At 44.8% G+C, this 19,664-nt stretch overlaps 1 protein-coding gene across 4 annotated transcripts in view; it reads right to left on the bottom strand.

Annotated features, from left to right (window-relative positions):
- The window catches only part of LOC133658689 (rho guanine nucleotide exchange factor TIAM1-like), a 148,385-nt gene that overhangs the window by 90,128 nt on the left and 38,593 nt on the right, over positions 1–19,664 (bottom strand). For all 4 annotated transcript variants that reach the window (XM_062061002.1, XM_062061000.1, XM_062061001.1 and 1 more), the window contains 4 exons: positions 7,751–7,820; positions 6,799–7,678; positions 961–1,384; positions 603–775 (listed from right to left, as the gene is read on the bottom strand). In XM_062061002.1, the coding sequence (XP_061916986.1) occupies positions 603–775; positions 961–1,384; positions 6,799–7,668 (1,467 nt within the window). In that variant the 5' untranslated portion in view covers positions 7,669–7,678; positions 7,751–7,820. The remainder of the gene's footprint in view (positions 1–602; positions 776–960; positions 1,385–6,798; positions 7,679–7,750; positions 7,821–19,664) is intronic.

Here is a 19,664-nt window from a genome sequence, read left to right as displayed (position 1 = left end):
GTAATATGTGTATATGTATTACCCCCCAAGTTGTATGTGGTAGCATGTGTATATGTATTACCCCCCAAGTTGTATGTGGTAATATGTGTATATGTATTACCCCCCAAGTTGTAAGTGGTAACATGTGTATATGTATTACCCTCCCAAGTTGTATGTGGTAATATGTGTATATGTATTACCCCCCCAAGTTGTATGTGGTAATATGTGTATATGTATTACCCCCCCAAGTTGTAAGTGGTAACATGTGTATATGTATTACCCCCCCAAGTTGCATGTGGTAATATGTGTATATGTATTACCCCCCCAAGTTGTATGTGGTAATATGTGTATATGTATTACCCCCCCAAGTTGTATGTGGTAATATGTGTATATGTATTACCCCCCCCAAGTTACCCAGTCTGAGATCGACTTTTTTTTTTACTCATCCTCCCCCCGCGTTGACCTTCCCCCACCTTTTAGGAGGTGGCGCAAGTTGCGACCCGTCAGCGTTCTGTGATTCCTGTCAAATGTTTGCTGTTGATGAAATGTTGTCATGCTTGTACAAGGACAAGAAAGTTCCTACCTGGAACAGGAAGTTCCTACCTGGAACAGGAAGTTCCTACCTGGAACAGGAAGGCGTCTCCCAGAGAGTTGCTGAGACAGAAGACAAAGTCCTTCTTGGGGTGTTCGGGCACCGCCTGCACCATGCTGTTCTCCACCCACACGGCGTGCTTGGGGACGCTGCTGTTGTCGATGGCGGAGCGGCCGTCCGTCTCGTAGAAGAACAAAGTGCAGCCTGAAGAAGGGAGAAGAGAACCATAAGGTGTCATTCTGCCCTCTGGTGGCCGTTTGGGAGAAGTGCAGCAAGACCACACCTTCCAGTCTGTGCACTAAAATGACGTGGCGTCTTCCTTGCACTAAGCCCCGCCCCTCTACAAAGGATTTAGAATTTTTCTGACCCTTGCACAGAGTTCAACAAACCTTTGAGGGACACCCAGTAGCTCTTCCACTTGCGTCTGGCGGCCGACTCCACCTTCTTGTTCTTCTTGTGCACCAGGAAGTTCTTGACGGCGAGCCTTCCCGCCTTGCGCACCATGCCCTGCGCGGCGTCCGACTGGTAGGCGGAGCTCACAGTGCTCTGCTCGTCGCTCAGCGCCGCCTCCTCCGCGCTCTCCGTCTGGCAGGAGCTCATCTCCAGCTCCTGCCGGAAGTTCTCGTAGACGCCCTGCACACCGCCGCCATTGCTGCTCCCGCTGTCGCTGCCGGCAAACATGCTGACGCCCGCCGCCGAGCACACGGAAAAGGAGGCCGACATGGTCTTGTAGCGGCGGGACTCGTCCGCCTCCGCAGTCACCCCGCCGATGCCGCTGTCCTCGTACTCGCTGCCCTCGCCGGCGGTCACATCCTGTGACAGGTGAGACGGCATGGTGACCACTTCCTGCTCACCAGCGGGGTCGCACTTTCTCAGGACCTAGCGACTCCTTCACGTCAGACATGTCAGGACAAGAAAAACTAGCGACTCCTTCACGTCAGACATGTCAGGACAAGAAAAACTAGCGACTCCTTCACGTCAGACATGTCAGGACAAGAAAAACTAGCGACTCCTTCACGTCAGACATGTCAGGACAAGAAAAACTAGCGACTCCTTCACGTCAGACATGTCAGGACAAGAAAAACTAGCGACTCCTTCACGTCAGACATGTCAGGACAAGAAAAACTAGCGACTCCTTCACGTCAGGACAAGAAAAACTAGCGACTCCTTCACGTCAGGACAAGAAAAACTAGCGACTCCTTCACGTCAGGACAAGAAAAACTAGCGACTCCTTCACGTCAGGACAAGAAAAACTAGCGACTCCTTCACGTCAGGACAAGAAAAACTAGCGACTCCTTCACGTCAGGACAAGAAAAACTAGCGACTCCTTCACGTCAGGACAAGAAAAACTACAGCGGTTTTCTCCGGCTGATAAGTTGCGCTCTGAACGGGAGCGCGGTGGTGCATGTCATCCTCGCCGTGGCACCGCCGGGTCTGCCCACACAGGCTCCTGGGAGATGAAGGGGGAACGCGGAGCTCGGTATCTCCATGTGGTCACGTGACCCAATCATGCGCTCCAGGAGTGGGGGTGAGGGGGCGCCTGGTGGTGACAAGGCCACCATGCACAGTCTTTGCACTGTGACACTCTTCCACGGGCCTCTGCTCATTTGCATAACAAAAGGCGGAGGCATTTCCAAACGGGGGAGTGACTTTAAGGTGCACCCCCCCCGCTCACAACCGGGCAAAAATGCCAGCTTTCCTTAGACTGTTAATCTGGAAAACTCAGACACAATAAAAAGGGGAGCAGGGGGCCATCTTTATTGTGTGGTGCCACCAGCCCGCATTAAGATTCTGGAGCGCTATTCACCCTCTCATGTGGACAACAAACATGATCTGTTCACCCTCTCATGTGGAGAACAAACAGGATCTGTTCACCCTCTCATGTGGACAACAAACATGATCTGTTCACACTCTCATGTGGACAACAAACATGATCTGTTCACCCTCTCATGTGGAGAACAAACAGGATCTGTTCACCCTCTCATGTGGACAACAAACATGATCTGTTCACCCTCTCATGTGGACAACAAACAGGATATGTTCACCCTCATGTGGAGAACAAACATGATCTGTTCACCCTCTCATGTGGAGAACAAACAGGATCTGTTCACCCTCTCATGTGGACAACAAACAGGATCTGTTCACCCTCTCATGTGGACAACAGGATCTGTTCACCCTCTCATGCGGAGAACAAACAGGATCTGTTCACCCTCTCATGCGGAGAACAAACAGGATCTGTTCACCCTCTCATGTGGAGAACAAACAGGATCTGTTCACCCTCTCATGTGGACAACAAACATGATCTGTTCACCCTCTCATGTGGACAACAAACAGGATCTGTTCACCCTCTCATGTGGAGAACAAACATGATCTGTTCACCCTCTCATGTGGAGAACAAACAGGATCTGTTCACCCTCTCATGTGGAGAACAAACTGGATCTGTTCACCCTCTTATGTGGACAACTACCAGGATCTGTTCACCCTCTCATGTGGACAACAAACAGGATCTGTTCACCCTCTCATGCGGAGAACAAACAGGATCTGTTCACCCTCTCATGCGGAGAACAAACAGGGTCTGTTCACCCTCTCATGCGGAGAACAAACAGGATCTGTTCACCCTCTCATGTGGAGAACAAACAGGATCTGTTCACCCTCTCATGCGGAGAACAAACAGGATCTGTTCACCCTCTCATGTGGAGAACAAACATGATCTGTTCACCCTCTCATGTGGACAACAAACAGGATCTGTTCACCCTCTCATGTGGACAACAAACAGGATCTGTTCACCCTCTCATGCGGAGAACAAACAGGATCTGTTCACCCTCTCATGCGGAGAACAAACAGGATCTGTTCACCCTCTCATGTGGAGAACAAACAGGATCTGTTCACCCTCTCATGCGGAGAACAAACAGGATCTGTTCACCCTCTCATGCGGAGAACAAACAGGATCTGTTCACCCTCTCATGCTGAAAACAAACAGGATCTGTTCACCCTCTCATTCGGAGAACAAACAGGATCTGTTCACCCTCTCATGTGGAGAACAAACAGGATCTGTTCACCCTCTCATGTGGAGAACAAACAGGATCTGTTCACCCTCTCATGTGGAGAACAAACATGATCTGTTCACCCTCTCATGTGGACAACAAACAGGATCTGTTCACCCTCTCATGCGGAGAACAAACAGGATCTGTTCACCCTCTCATGTGGAGAACAAACAGGATCTGTTCACCCTCTCATGCGGAGAACAAACAGGATCTGTTCACCCTCTATTGTGGAGAACAAACAGGATCTGTTCACCCTCTCATGTGGAGAACAAACAGGATCTGTTCACCCTCTCATGCGGAGAACAAACAGGATCTGTTCACCCTCTCATGCGGAAAACAAACAGGATCTGTTCACCCTCATGCGGAGAACAAACAGGATCTGTTCACCCTCTCATGTGGAAAACAAACAGGATCTGTTCACCCTCTCATGCGGAGAACAAACAGGATCTGTTCACCCTCTCATGTGGACAACAAACAGGATCTGTTCACCCTCTCATGTGGACAACAAACAGGATCTGTTCACCCTCTCATGTGGACAACAAACAGGATCTGTTCACCCTCTCATGTGGACAACAAACAGGATCTGTTCACCCTCTCATGCGGAGAACAAACAGGATCTGTTCACCCTCTCATGCGGAGAACAGGATCTGTTCACCCTCTCATGTGGAGAACAAACAGGATCTGTTCACCCTCTCATGTGGAGAACAAACAGGATCTGTTCACCCTCTCATGTGGAGAACAAACATGATCTGTTCACCCTCTCATGTGGACAACAAACAGGATCTGTTCACCCTCTCATGTGGAGAACAAACAGGATCTGTTCACCCTCTCATGTGGAGAACAAACATGATCTGTTCACCCTCTCATGTGGACTACAAACAGGATCTGTTCACCCTCTCATGCGGAGAACAAACAGGATCTGTTCACCCTCTCATGTGGAGAACAAACAGGATCTGTTCACCCTCTCATGCGGAGAACAAACAGGATCTGTTCACCCTCTATTGTGGAGAACAAACAGGATCTGTTCACCCTCTCATGTGGAGAACAAACAGGATCTGTTCACCCTCTCATGCGGAGAACAAACAGGATCTGTTCACCCTCTCATGCGGAAAACAAACAGGATCTGTTCACCCTCATGCGGAGAACAAACAGGATCTGTTCACCCTCTCATGTGGAAAACAAACAGGATCTGTTCACCCTCTCATGCGGAGAACAAACAGGATCTGTTCACCCTCTCATGTGGACAACAAACAGGATCTGTTCACCCTCTCATGTGGACAACAAACAGGATCTGTTCACCCTCTCATGTGGACAACAAACAGGATCTGTTCACCCTCTCATGTGGACAACAAACAGGATCTGTTCACCCTCTCATGCGGAGAACAAACAGGATCTGTTCACCCTCTCATGCGGAGAACAGGATCTGTTCACCCTCTCATGTGGAGAACAAACAGGATCTGTTCACCCTCTCATGTGGAGAACAAACAGGATCTGTTCACCCTCTCATGTGGAGAACAAACATGATCTGTTCACCCTCTCATGTGGACAACAAACAGGATCTGTTCACCCTCTCATGTGGAGAACAAACAGGATCTGTTCACCCTCTCATGTGGAGAACAAACATGATCTGTTCACCCTCTCATGTGGACAACAAACAGGATCTGTTCACCCTCTCATGCGGAGAACAAACAGGATCTGTTCACCCTCTCATGTGGAGAACAAACAGGATCTGTGACACAAAACCAAACTAAAAAGTGTGTCGTTTGGACTTTTTTGGGTCAGCGAGCTTTTGAAGCAGCGGATCCCAGGACTTGCTATGGACCAAGAAAGATCTGGATCAGGGATGTCTTCCAGCAAGGGCCGCTTGCAAAAAAATGAAAGGATGTGGCGGACATTGTTGATACATTTAGGATGCAAACAATACATGCTTGACTTTTTGGACCTCAGGGCCCAGCTTTTCCACTACAGAGGGGCAAAATATGAACTCTGAATTCATTACTCTTATTATTAATCATGTTCAATAATTATATCCAACCTACTTACAGTTTACAACCTTGACAAATGATATGAACACATGTGTTAATCACAAATATTACAGTCAATTTCATCCTATGCTTTGAACCCTGCGGTTGAGAAACAGTGCGGTTAGTTTATGTACTTATGGCTATAATTTAGATCGTTTTTAAAAAGTCCAATAGGCGTGTTATTGTTTGTGCTATGCTGCCATCTTTTGTACTGCTGAGCTTTCAACCGGAAGTAAAAGTGCTGTTTCATCTTCTGACCATTCACAGCGTTTCTACTCATATGGATTCTTCGTTCATTACTCCAAGTGACGTTTATAAGTGTTGCTTATAAAAATGGGAGCCATTACCTTCCTGCTTGGCACTCAGCATCAAGGGTTGGAATTGGGGGTTAAATCACCAAAAATGATTCCCGGGCGCGGCACCGCTGCTGCTTACTGCTCCCCTCTCCTCCCAGGGGGTGAACAAGGGGATGGGTCAAATGCAGAGGACAAATTTCACCACACCTAGTGTGTGTGTGACTATCATTGGTACTTGAACTTTTAAATAAAATGTTACTTACTAAAGTGTCCCATGTGTGATGTCTGTCATGCATGTTTGTACGTGCTATCGTAACGTGATGGAATGGCATTCTTTTTGTATTGTTTCACTTTCACAAATTCCTCAGTAAATTCAGCAAAACGTCAGCGTGGAGTTATTGAGTCTGTTTAGCTGATTGGAGAGCTAGCTTGCGCAGCTAGTGGCTCCATGACCATGTTAGATCAGCTGTTTTACTGCCTTGTTACAGACTGAGACAATTAAGGTATGTAAATACACGTTTACAGAATATTACTGAGTTCATCTCACAACATATACAGTATATCTACGGCTTATAGTCCGCTGCGGCTAATATGTGGAAAAATGTTTTTTTCTCCATAGGGTGGGTGGGCTCTAGTCCGGATGCCTCCTGGACCAGTATGGAAGAAGGGCCCGGGTAGACCTAGGACACACTGGAGGGATTATGTCTCGCAGCATGGGCACACCTTTTTGGCCAGACCAAAAATATTCTAGGCTTACCTACGGAGTCTGCGAACCCGACTAAGGGGTGAAAAGCCCAAAAGCCAGGAGCAACTCTTGCATTTTGACAGGAACATGAACATGATGTAGAAAAAGAAGGTCTTACCTGGATGGTCCGGGCCCTCCTGCCTTGCATGCTGGCACCTGCAGTTGCTTGAGGGCCACTCAGGCCTTCAGATAAACAATGCGAGCGCCGGCATGGCAGAGTGTAGGCGCTGTAGGTGTTGCCCTCCTCCTCCGAGATCATCTTGTCCTCGCCCCCTTTGGCGTAGCGGCTGTGGGGTTGCCTGAGACCGGGCGTCTTCCGGTCGTACAGCTCGTCCAGGGAGTTTGCCCGGTCATCGGCGGGACCGGACCGTAGGAGGCCTTCACAGTCGGTCAGGTCCCGCTCATGGCCCGGAGTGATCATCTCCTCCGTGCTGGTCAGGTGCTCTTGGCTCAGGTCCGAGAGAGACAACTCCAGGCTGTCGTCTCGCCACGTGTCCGCCGACTTGGATCGCGCCTTCTTGAAGCAGACCGCCTCCTTGGAGACGCCCCGGGTGTCCTGGAGGTACGTGACCTCGCCCGCGTACAAGTCCTCATCCTGCACCTCCTCGGCCGTGGGCCCGGGGAGAGTGATGAGCATGGTGTTGGCGTGCGGCGTGGGACTGGCCAGGTCGTGGTGGAAAGACACGGGCCTCAGGTTCATGGACACACGGTCCACCCAGATGGGACTTCCAAAGTCCGGCAGCACGTTGGTCTCATTGAAAGGCTCCAGACCACTTTCAGCTAGGGACTGCGGGATGCTCGGGGTGCTGCTGGAGCGCGTGCTGGTCTCGGAGTTCCGGTGCTCTATCTTGCCGGACGAGGCGTGCCGGCAGCGCCTGGACTGCTTGTTGGAGATGCGGAGAGACCGGGACATGTGCTTACGTGACAAGTAGCCACGCTCTGTACCAAAGAAGGCATGATCGCCGGGATGGCTCTCCACATTTCCCATGACTCAGACGCTGGAGGGAGGACATCAACAAGCTTACGTATGCCGGACTAATTCCACCTGGCCACAGGAACACACCACCCACCTGCAGGACGGACGGGACTTGGCAGACATGTTGCTCATCACAGTCCACAACTTCAGCCCTGGTTTCAAAGCTGGAAGAAAAGACATCAGAGTGAGACATCTTAACCAAATAGACCGTCCAACGCTTTGGAAAATGTTTCAATTAAGCAACTTCTTCTGTCGCCACCACAAATGGCAGCTGCTGCTACCACTACAGAAAAATAACACTAAATTATCACATTAAAGTCTTGAGAGCCAATTCTAATCCACTAAAGAGAAAAAGTTCATTTAAACCTTTCAAGATGATCATTGTCTAGAGCTCACAATGTCAGCTTTTAACTACCGTCAATTCTGGACTAAAAGCCGCTACTTTTTTCCTACACTTTGAACCCTGCGGTTTATGAAACAGCGCGGCTAATTTAGGGATTTATCTTTGCTAACGACCAAAATAAAAATAGTTTTTAAAAAAAAACAGACTGGCGCCATCTTTTGGACTAGTTTGCTCACTGCTGGTGCTGCAGTGTCCTTCCATTTAATGCTCTTAAGCGGATGTAGAGTTCTGTTCAGTCTTCTAGCCGTCCATAGCGTTTTTACTCTCTACCACTTATTTGCATTATGTTTTGTACTCAATAGTTTCCATTCCGGGTGGCGGGTCTCTCCCTTAGAGATAGGGTGAGAAGCTCTGTCATCCGGGAGGAGCTCAAAGTAAAGCCGCTGCTCCTCCACATGGAGAGGAGCCAGATGAGGTGGTTTGGGCATCTGGTCAGGATGCCACCCAAACGCCTCCCTAGGGAGGTGTTTAGGGCACGTCCGACCAGTAGGAGGCCACGGGGAAGACCCAGGACACGTTGGGAAGACTATGTCTCCCGGCTGGCCTGGGAACGCCTCGGGATCCCCCGGGAGGAGCTGGACCAAGTGGCTGGGGAGAGGGAAGTCTGGGCTTCCCTGCTTAGGCTGCTGCCCCCGCAACCCCACCTCGAATAAGCGGAGAAGATGGATGGATGGATGGATGGATGGATGGATAGTTCCCATTCTACCCACGCTCAGAACTGAATTGGTGTGTTATTGTTTGTGCTATGGCGCCATCTTTTGGACGGGTTTGCTCACTGCAGCGAGTTGAAAATGTACTTCCTGTGTTGCCCCAAACCGAAAGTAAAAACCTTCCATAGCGTTTCTACTCGCACGGATTCTTCATTCATCACTCCAAGCAACATTTGTTAAGTTTTACAATATAACTAAAACAATTCTTACTTACTAAAGTGTCCCATGTGTGATGTCTGTAGGAGTGTTTTCATGCATATTTCTACCTGCTATAGTAATGCAATCAAGCTGGCGTCGTTAGCATGAGCTAATACGCTAACATGTGTACGAGTGTCTGTATAACTTACAATAACATTCATTTGCATTGTTCCATAAATTCCTCAGTAAATTCAGCAAAACGTCAGCGTGGAGTTATTGAGTCTGTTTAGCTGATTGGAGAGCTAGCTTGGCAGCTAGTGGCTCCATGACCATGACTTCTGTTTTGTTTGATCAGCCCTTTTACTGCCCTGTTACACACACCGTTTGGTATGTAAATAAACATTTACAGAATATTTCTGTGTAAATAAGTCATTTCACAAAGTATATACAGTATCTGCGGCTAATATATGGAAAACAATAGTTTGTTCTTCTAAAATGTAGTGGGTGTGGCTTATATACCGGAATATACTGTAGGGTAGTTTATAGTAGAATGGAAGACTCCTAAAAGATATTTAACTATTAGCTGCCCAGGCCGCAATTACAATAAAGTATGACGTTAAGTAGCGGGCCACCAGGAAGAGCTTTGAACGACATAAAAAATGAAGTTGCTAATGTGGATTCTTGCCTAAAAAGTTGATTAACATGAAGCAAAAGCAGCTTAAAGAGACTCCATGTCGAGTCAACACTTCATCTCACCTTCTTGAGTCTGTTCAGCTGATTGGAGAGCTAGCTTGTGTTTTGTTTGATCAGCCATTTTACTGCCGTGTTACAGACAGCGTTTGGAGTCAATTAAGGTATGTAAATAAACATTTCTGTGTAAATAACTCATTTCACAACATATATATCTGCCACTTACAGTCCGGTGCGGCTTATATATGGAAAATAGGGTATATATAATAACCATCTGCAGTAGAACACGGGCACTACGTTTGTTTTAAGTGGCATAAAAAAGCAGAAATGTCTCGCATGTATGAAAAAGTCTTTTACTTCCACGAGTGACACTTTAAAGAGGAAGTGACGAGCACATGACATCTTATGTGTTTCACAATAAAAGCACCTGCCTTCAGGCTGCAAAGTGAAATAGGAAGAATAAGCATCAACAGATTGACTTCACATGTGCAGGACATTCCCTCGGGGGGTGCGTTGCATTGGTGTGCATCTCCCACACTGCTGCATGTTGCATTGGTGTGCATCTCCCACACTGTTGCATGTTGCATTGGTGTGCATCTCCCACACTGCTGCATGTTGCATTGGTGTGCATCTCCCACACTGTTGCATGTTGCATTGGTGTGCATCTCCCACACTGCTGCATGTTGCATTGGTGTGCATCTCCCACACTGCTGCATGTTGCATTGGTGTGCATCTCCCACACTGTTGCATGTTGCATTGGTGTGCATCTCCCACACTGTTGCACGCTGGCTTGCAGGGGCGGGTTAGCAGGGGTAGTTACGTAAACTCATGCTGACCCCATTTTTTGTTCTCCCCTCCCTCACGCTGCTGCCTCTCTCCCTTCTTTCTGCTCGCTCCTCGCCTCTCGCCAGCACCGCAGTGCACAAGACGTTTGATGGCTGAAGGGCGTCAGCCTGCAGCTGATTGGCTGTGACATTCAGCGGGAACACACAACCTGGAAATGCCGAGCGGGAGTGACTTTGAGCTAGGAGGTGACCGAAACACTTTCTGCAATTTATCAGTTTGGTATCCATCTCTGATCACCTAAAGTGCAGAAATGACAGATTGGTGATGGCGTGGGGCAGTTTTCACCAGCACGGGGAGCATAGGGCGTCTACCATGGATCTCCACCTCACTCTCTTCTGCGCCATGGTCTTCGCTTCTCACCAGGAGTTCCCCATCTTGGTCAGTTCATCAAGAGTGGACCGCCTCCACTTGACTTTCGGTCTCCCTGGCTTCCTCTTGCCTTGAGGGTTATAGTCCAGGGCTTGTCTTGCCTTGAGGGTTATAGTCCAGGGCTTGTCTTGCCTTGAGGGTTATAGTCCAGAGATTGTCTTGCCTTGAGGGTTATAGTCCAGGGCTTGTCTTGCCTTGAGGGTTATAGTCCAGAGATTGTCTTGCCTTGAGGGTTATAGTCCAGGGCTTGTCTTGCTAGGTTTCTGGGATCCTTCCTAAGTGTACGGCCGATCCATCCCCACTTTCTGCTTTTCATTTCATTTTACAATTTGCTCTTGGTTCATGCATCTCCACAGGTCTACATTTGATATCTTGTAATCCTCAGTATGTACCTGAGACACTTGTTAATAAACACTTGTAGTTTATTGATGATTGATTTGGTGCTTTTCCAGGTTCCACAGCCATAAAGAAGGACAGATTTTACATTTGTATTGAAGATTGTGATTTTGGTGTTTGTGGAGAGCTGGGAAGAGAGCCATACAGGTGGCAGAGTTCTAAAGGCATGTCTTGCTTTGCTGACATCTTTATCAGCTCCTCCTTCTGTGCTGATGTTGCTTCCCAGGTAGACAAACTCCACCACATCTTCCAGGGGGTGCTCCTCCATTGTCGAGCCTCATGACCTTGGTCTTCCCAGTGTTTATCCTGAGGCCTCATGACCTTGGTCTTCCCAGTGTTTATCCTGAGGCCAATCTGTTCACTGTGTTCAGGCAATCTGCTGGTCTTGTGTTGGATGTGTGTGTGTGTTCCTGAGATCAGAATCAGGTCATCAGCACAATCAAAGTCTTCTAGTTGTTCAAAAGGGTTCCACTGTAATCCTGTCCTCTGGCCATCCACTGACATTTTCATTGTCCAGTCCATGGAGATAAGGAAGAGGAGGGGTGACAGTAGACAGCCTTGCTGTACTCCTGGTTTTATAAGGAGGTTGACAGAGAGTTTACCATTTCACATGACTTGACCTGTGAATCCATCATACATGCATTTGGTGATGTTGACAGATAGATACATATATAACAAATACATACATATATGTTTACCTACATATATACATACATGTATATATATATATACATGTGTATATTTATATATATATATATATATATATATATATATATATATATATATATATATATATATATATATATATATATATATATATATATATATATATATATATATATATATATATATAACCGATTCCAAAAATTCCAACACCAACCCATTCATATCATCCAAGACTTTGTGCTAGTATCAATATTTTCACAAATTCACGGTTTTCCTGAAATTTCCAGGAAATTCCCATTCAAACGAATGGACGTATTCATAGTTCTATAACGTCCTATATTCTCAAAATCCGGCGCCATTTTTAAACCTGATTCCGACCTTGCAACCATCAACACACTACTCTTCACATATATCCAACGCAAAACATCTTTTCCCTTTCCCAAAATTCCCCATTTTCCCGGGATTTCCCCCTATTGACAATGAATGGGCCGGTCTTTGAAGAGCCTCACCGCTCTAACGCTGCCTGACAGCTGTCCTCCTTTGGGCTTTTGTCAACACAAGCTGCAGTCATCACAGCTTCTGTTGTGCTGACACGTTGTCCACTTCCAGTTGCACATCTACTTTGGTCAAAGAAAGAAAACTCAAATCCTGTTTGAGCTCATCTTTTCCCAACAAGCACAGCACTTGAACACACCGCAGGATTAGACTAGATTAGATTAAACACTAAATAATAATACCATTGAACAAGAAAATAAGATAGGACACCTACAATGTATCCCAGATGGGTTTTTTCTTTTACAATAAGAGCATAAAAACTTAAAAATAATATATATTATAAATATTATAATATAATATTATATACTATTCACAATCTGAAATATGAACTAGAGAATTAAGCATTTAAAGTATAAGAAAAATATATATGACTTATTTTTAACACTTTTTGGATCTTTCAGACATTTTGGTGTAAATTTATTTAGAACTGTCATTGCTCAAAAAAATGTATGATTTAAAATCAATGTTGTTATGAATTATTGATCTATTTTAAGCTTTTAATTAAATCAAATATTCCACTTAGAATAACTTTGTGGGCAAAATATTGCATTTTTGTATGTTTGCCATATAAAATAATGTAATTGGGGTTAAAAATAATATATTTATTATATATATTATTCCATAATATAATATAATACTATATAATAATTATAATCTAAAAAGTTAAACTCAGGGCTCTGGGCAGCAAACTCTGGGCAGCACGGTGGCAGAGGGGTTAGTGCGTCTGCCTCACAATATGAAGGTTCAATCCCGGGCTCGGGATCTTTCTGTGTGGAGTTTGCATGTTCTCCCCGTGACTGCCTGGGTTCCCTCCGGCTTCCTCCCACCTCCAAAGACATGCACCTGGGGATAGGCCCCTCCCACCTCCAAAGACATGCACCTGGGGATAGGCCCCTCCCACCTCCAAAGACATGCACCTGGGGATAGGTTGATTGGCAACACTAAATGGTCCCTAGTGTGTTAATGTTGGCTGTCTATCTGTGTTGGCCCTGCGATGAGGTGGCGACTTGTCCAGGGTGTACCCCGCCTTCCGCCCGATTGTAGCTGAGATAGGCTCCAGTGCCCCCGCGACCCCGAAGGGAATAAGCGGTAGAGAATGGATGGATGGAAAGTTAAACTCCAGATTTAAGCCTTGGAAGTAAAAAAAATAAAAAATAAAAATAAAAAGTATATATGTGTGTGTATATATATATATATATATATATATATATATATATATATATATATATATATATATATATATATATATATATATATATATATATATATATATATATATATTAGGGCTGTGAATCTTTGGGTGTCCCACGATGCGATTCAATATCGATTCTTGGGGTCACGATTCAATTCAAAATCGATTTTTTTTTCCAATTCAACACGATTCTCGATTCAAAAAGGATATTTTCCTGATTGAAAAGGATTGTCTATTAATTGAATACATAGATTTCAGCAGGATCTACCCCAGTCTGCTGACATGCAAGCAGAGTAAAAAGCTTTTAAAATTGTAAAGGACAATGTTTTATCAACTGATTGCAATAATGTACATTTGTTTGAACTATTAAATGAAGCAAAAATATGACTTATTTTATCTTTGTGAAAATATTGGACACAGTGTGTTGTCAAGTTTATGAGATGTGATGCAAGTGTAAGCCACTGTGACTCTCTCTAGGTCGTCCTCAGACGAGCCTTCCATCGTTGCTTCCAGTCATCCCGATTCTCCATACATTTGGCCAGTTCCTTGGTACTCTGAGCTCCTGCATCCTTCTTGAGTATGTCCACGTATGTTAGTGTGGGACGTCCTCTTGACCGATGCCCATGTGTTGGTTCCCACAGTACCAATTTGCTGGCTGGCAGCTCCTGATGCCTTTGGCAGTGCCCTGCTAGTCTCATTCTCCTTACAGCAATCTTCTCGCTCACCCTTGGTATTCCCCTGTAGAGGACTCTGTTGGTTACGTGCGCACTCTTGTTGATGTTAAGCACTGCACGCAGCATCCTGGTGTAGCAACCATCCAGAGACCTCTCCAGGGTTGGCTTCAGGGTCCAGCATTCGCTGCCATAGAGGAGAACGGACTCAACTGTCGCGTGACACTATTGTTCTTTTTTATAAATGTCTAATGATAATGTCAATGAGGGATTTTTAATCACTGCTATGTTGAAATTGTAACTAATATTGATACTGTTGTTGATAATATTCATTTTTGTTTCACTACTTTTGGTTTGTTGTGTGTGGTGTTTGTGTCTCCTCTCAATTGTTGTGTGTGGTGTTTGTGTCTCCTCTCAATTGTTGTGTGTGGTGTTTGTGTCTCCTCTCAATTGTTGTGTGTGGTGTTTGTGTCTCCTCTCAATTGTTGTGTGTGGTGTTTGTGTCTCCTCTCAATTGTTGTGTGTGGTGTTTGTGTCTCCTCTCAATTGTTGTGTGTGGTGTTTGTGTCTCCTCTCTATTGCTCTGTTTATTGTACTTCTGAGTGTTGCTGGCTCGGCTTTGCTTTTGGAATTGGATTGCATTGTTATGGTATTGCTGTGTATTGTTTTGTTGGATTGATTCATTTAAAAAAAAAAAATAAATAAAAATTTTTTTTTTATAAATAAATAAAAAAATAATCGATTTTTTAAAAATGAGAATCGATTCTGAATCGCACAACGTAAGAATCGCGATTTGAATTCGAAACGATTTTTTCCCACACCCCTAATATATATATATATATATATATATATATATATATATATATATATATATATATATATATATATATATATATATATATATATATACAGTATATATGATTTATTTTTTACACTTTTTGGATCTTCCAGACTTTTTAGTGTGATTTTTTTAAACCGTCATCGCAAAAAATGTTTATAATGATTTAAAATCCATGTTGTTATGAATTATTGATCTATTTACAGCTCCAATTAAATCAAATATTCCGTTTTAAAATATATGTGGGGAAAATATTGCAATTTTTTATGTTTGCCATATAAAAGTTGCTTTTATTTGACAAAAAGAGCATAAAAACATTAAAATATATATATATATATATATATATATATATATATATATATATATATATATATATATATATATATATATATATATAGTATAATATTAACAATCTGAAAGTTGAAGTAGAGATTCAAGCATTGAAAGTAAAAAAAAAAATATATATATATATATATATAAGACTTATTTTTAACACTTTTTAGATCTTTCAGACTTTTTAGTGTAAATGTATTTTAAAACCGTCATTGCTCAAAAAGTAATAATGATTTAAAATCAATGTTGTTTTTGAATTATTCATCTATTTAAAGCTTTAATTAAATAAAATATTTCTCTTTGAATTTTTTGGGGGGAAAATATTGCATATTTTGTGTTTTTGTCATAAAAAAGAGGATTTCTTAAAGAAAAAGGGCATACAACATAAATATATTTGAACTATAGTTGAAAGTGTTGGAGGTAAAATATTGTTACATTTCAAACTTTTATACGACTGAGAGCCTCCCTTTAACACTCAAACTTGAGGGGAGCCTTTTAGAGGTAAATAAAATCTATTGTTTTTGTTTTTTTTAACATGGAAAATATGAGAGAGCAACAAACACATGCTAATGCTAGCATTGATACAATGTTGAAATAAACAGTGCTAACATATCACACTCAACTGACAAAAACTAAAACGTGACATCCTGAAATTTGACATCCATCATCATCATCATCATCATCAACTTCATCGTGTTAGCGAAGGTGTGAGCTAGCACTTCCTGCTTGGAGGTCTTTAGTCCCCCATTCACACTCTTTCCAGTCCTTAACCAGCTGCTTTTTTTAGCTTGAACTTTTCATTTTTTAGCATTGTAACCACATTTGCAAACAACTTTTCTCTTCATAGAATTTTCTTTCAATAAAGAAATAAAGTGCAAAAATGTCAAAGCATCATAACAAACAGTTATGTTCCAATAGCAGCAGAAGTGCACTTTTTGGAGAGCTGTATTATTTTCACTTTTGTGCACAAGGGACTGATTTTATTTAACACTATATTATTATTTATACACCTATAGTGATCACAGAGACAGCTTGTTTTTGTCTTACTGTATATATTTGTTATCATGAAAAATCCCACTTAATATACTTTGGGTAACAGTCAATATTTTTTTATTTTATTATTTTTTTTAGGGGGGTAACAGTCAATATTTATTTATTTGATTACATTTTTTTCTTATATAATAAAAGTGAGCTTTTGTTCAACCAAATATTGTGTGTTTTTTTCCACATACAACAACCTATCTGGACTCCATAAGAGAATCCATAAGGAATGAGTTCGATAAGAGGATTCCATAATAGGCTCCAACTCCATCATTTCTCATCAAACATCATCCCTACGTAAAACTGTATTTCCTCTCTGTAAAAGGTTTTTGTTGGTCTCCAATTATTTTTTATGGCAACAATTCAGTCTTCTTCTTCTTCCCTTTAAGAACTAATTCCAAAGAAAAGGGAGACACTAATCTATGCTAACTCATGTGTACGCTAAGCTAAAAGATGAAGCATTAGCTCAGTGTTACAGCTAACAGTGTGATATATAATCATGTATCGCATTGATATTTCTTATTGATCTCGCTTATGTGCCTCAAAAGTATTGGGACACATCTTCCATCCATCCATCCATCCATCTTCTTCCGCTTATCCGAGGTGGGGTCGCGGGGGCAGCAGCCTAAGCAGGGAAACCCAGACTTCCCTCTCCCCAGCCACTTGGTCCAGCTCCTACCGGGGGATCCCGAGGCGTTCCCAGGCCAGCCGGGAGACATAGTCTTCCCAACGTGTCCTGGGTCTTCCCCGTGGCCTCCTACCGGTCGGACGTGCCCTAAACACCTCCCTAGGGAGGCGTTCGGGTGGCATCCTGACCAGATGCCCGAACCACCTCATCTGGCTCCTCTCCATGTGGAGGAGCAGCGGCTTTACTTTGAGCTCCTCCCGGATGACAGAGCTTCTCACCCTATCTCTAAGGGAGAGACCCGCAACCCGGCGGAGGAAACTCATTTGGGCCGCTTGTACCCGTGATCTTGTCCTTTCGGTCATAAACCAAAGCTCATGACCATAGGTGAGGATGGGAACGTAGATCGACCGGTAAATTGAGAGCTTTGCCTTCCGGCTCAGCTCCTTCTTCACCCCAACGGATCGATACAGCGTCCGCATTACTGAAGACGCCGCACCGATCCGCCTGTCCATCTCACCATTCACTCTTATCCTCACTCGTGAACAAGACTCCGAGGTACTTGAACTCCTCCACTTGGGGCAGGGTCTCCTCCGCAACCCGGAGATGGCACTCCACCCTTTTCCCGGCGAGAACCATGGATTCGGACTTGGAGGTGCTGATTCTAATCCCAGTTGCTTCACACTCGGCTGCGAACCGATCCAGTGAGAGCTGAAGATCCTGGCCAGATGAAGCCATCAGGACCACATCATCTGCAAAAAGCATAGACCTAATCCTGCAGCCACCAAACCAGATCCCCTCAACGCCTTGACTGCGCCTAGAAATTCTGTCCATAAAATTTCTGAACAGAATGGGTGACAAAGGGCAGCCTTGGCGGAGTCCAACCCTCACTGGAAACGTGTCCCACTTACTGCCGGCAATGCGGACCAAGCTCTGACACTGATCATACAGGGAGTGGACCAAGCTCTGACACTGATCATACAGGGAGTGGACCAAGCTCTGACACTGATCATACAGGGAGTGGACCAAGCTCTGACACTGATCATACAGAGAGTGGACCAAGCTCTGACACTGATCATACAGGGAGTGGACTAAGTTCTGACACTGATCATACAGGGAGTGGACCAAGCTCTGACACTGATCATACAGAGAGTGGACCAAGCTCTGACACTGATCATACAGGGAGCGGACCAAGCTCTGACACTGATCATACAGGGAGTGGACTAAGTTCTGACACTGATCATACAGGGAGTGGACCAAGCTCTGACACTGATCATACAGGGAGCGGACCAAGCTCTGACACTGATCATACAGGGAGTGGACCAAGCTCTGACACTGATCATACAGGGAGCGGACCAAGCTCTGACACTGATCATACAGGGAGTGGACTAAGTTCTGACACTGATCATACAGGGAGTGGACCAAGCTCTGACACTGATCATACAGGGAGTGGACTAAGCTCTGACACTGATCATACAGGGAGTGGACTAAGTTCTGACACTGATCATACAGGGAGTGGACCAAGCTCTGACACTGATCATACAGGGAGTGGACCAAGCTCTGACACTGATCATACAGGGAGTGGACCAAGCTCTGACACTGATCATACAGAGAGTGGACCAAGCTCTGACACTGATCATACAGGGAGTGGACTAAGTTCTGACACTGATCATACAGGGAGTGGACCAAGCTCTGACACTGATCATACAGAGAGTGGACCAAGCTCTGACACTGATCATACAGGGAGCGGACCAAGCTCTGACACTGATCATACAGGGAGTGGACTAAGTTCTGACACTGATCATACAGGGAGTGGACCAAGCTCTGACACTGATCATACAGGGAGCGGACCAAGCTCTGACACTGATCATACAGGGAGTGGACCAAGCTCTGACACTGATCATACAGGGAGCGGACCAAGCTCTGACACTGATCATACAGGGAGTGGACTAAGTTCTGACACTGATCATACAGGGAGTGGACCAAGCTCTGACACTGATCATACAGGGAGTGGACTAAGCTCTGACACTGATCATACAGGGAGTGGACCAAGCTCTGACACTGATCATACAGGGAGTGGACTAAGTTCTGACACTGATCATACAGGGAGTGGACCAAGCTCTGACACTGATCATACAGGGAGTGGACCAAGCTCTGACACTGATCATACAGGGAGTGGACTAAGCTCTGACACTGATCATACAGGGAGTGGACTAAGCTCTGGCACTGATCATACAGGGAGTGGACCAAGCTCTGACACTGATCATACAGGGAGTGGACTAAGCTCTGACACTGATCATACAGGGAGTGGACCAAGCTCTGGCACTGATCATACAGGGAGTGGACTAAGTTCTGACACTGATCATACAGGGAGTGGACCAAGCTCTGACACTGATCATACAGGGAGTGGACCAAGCTCTGACACTGATCATACAGGGAGTGGACTAAGCTCTGACACTGATCATACAGGGAGTGGACTAAGCTCTGGCACTGATCATACAGGGAGTGGACTAAGCTCTGACACTGATCATACAG

This window comes from Entelurus aequoreus, linkage group LG10 (assembly GCF_033978785.1).
Source record: "Entelurus aequoreus isolate RoL-2023_Sb linkage group LG10, RoL_Eaeq_v1.1, whole genome shotgun sequence".
In the NCBI taxonomy this organism is placed as follows: Eukaryota; Metazoa; Chordata; class Actinopteri; order Syngnathiformes; family Syngnathidae; genus Entelurus; species Entelurus aequoreus.
This window is presented reverse-complemented; position numbering and strand designations above follow the sequence as displayed.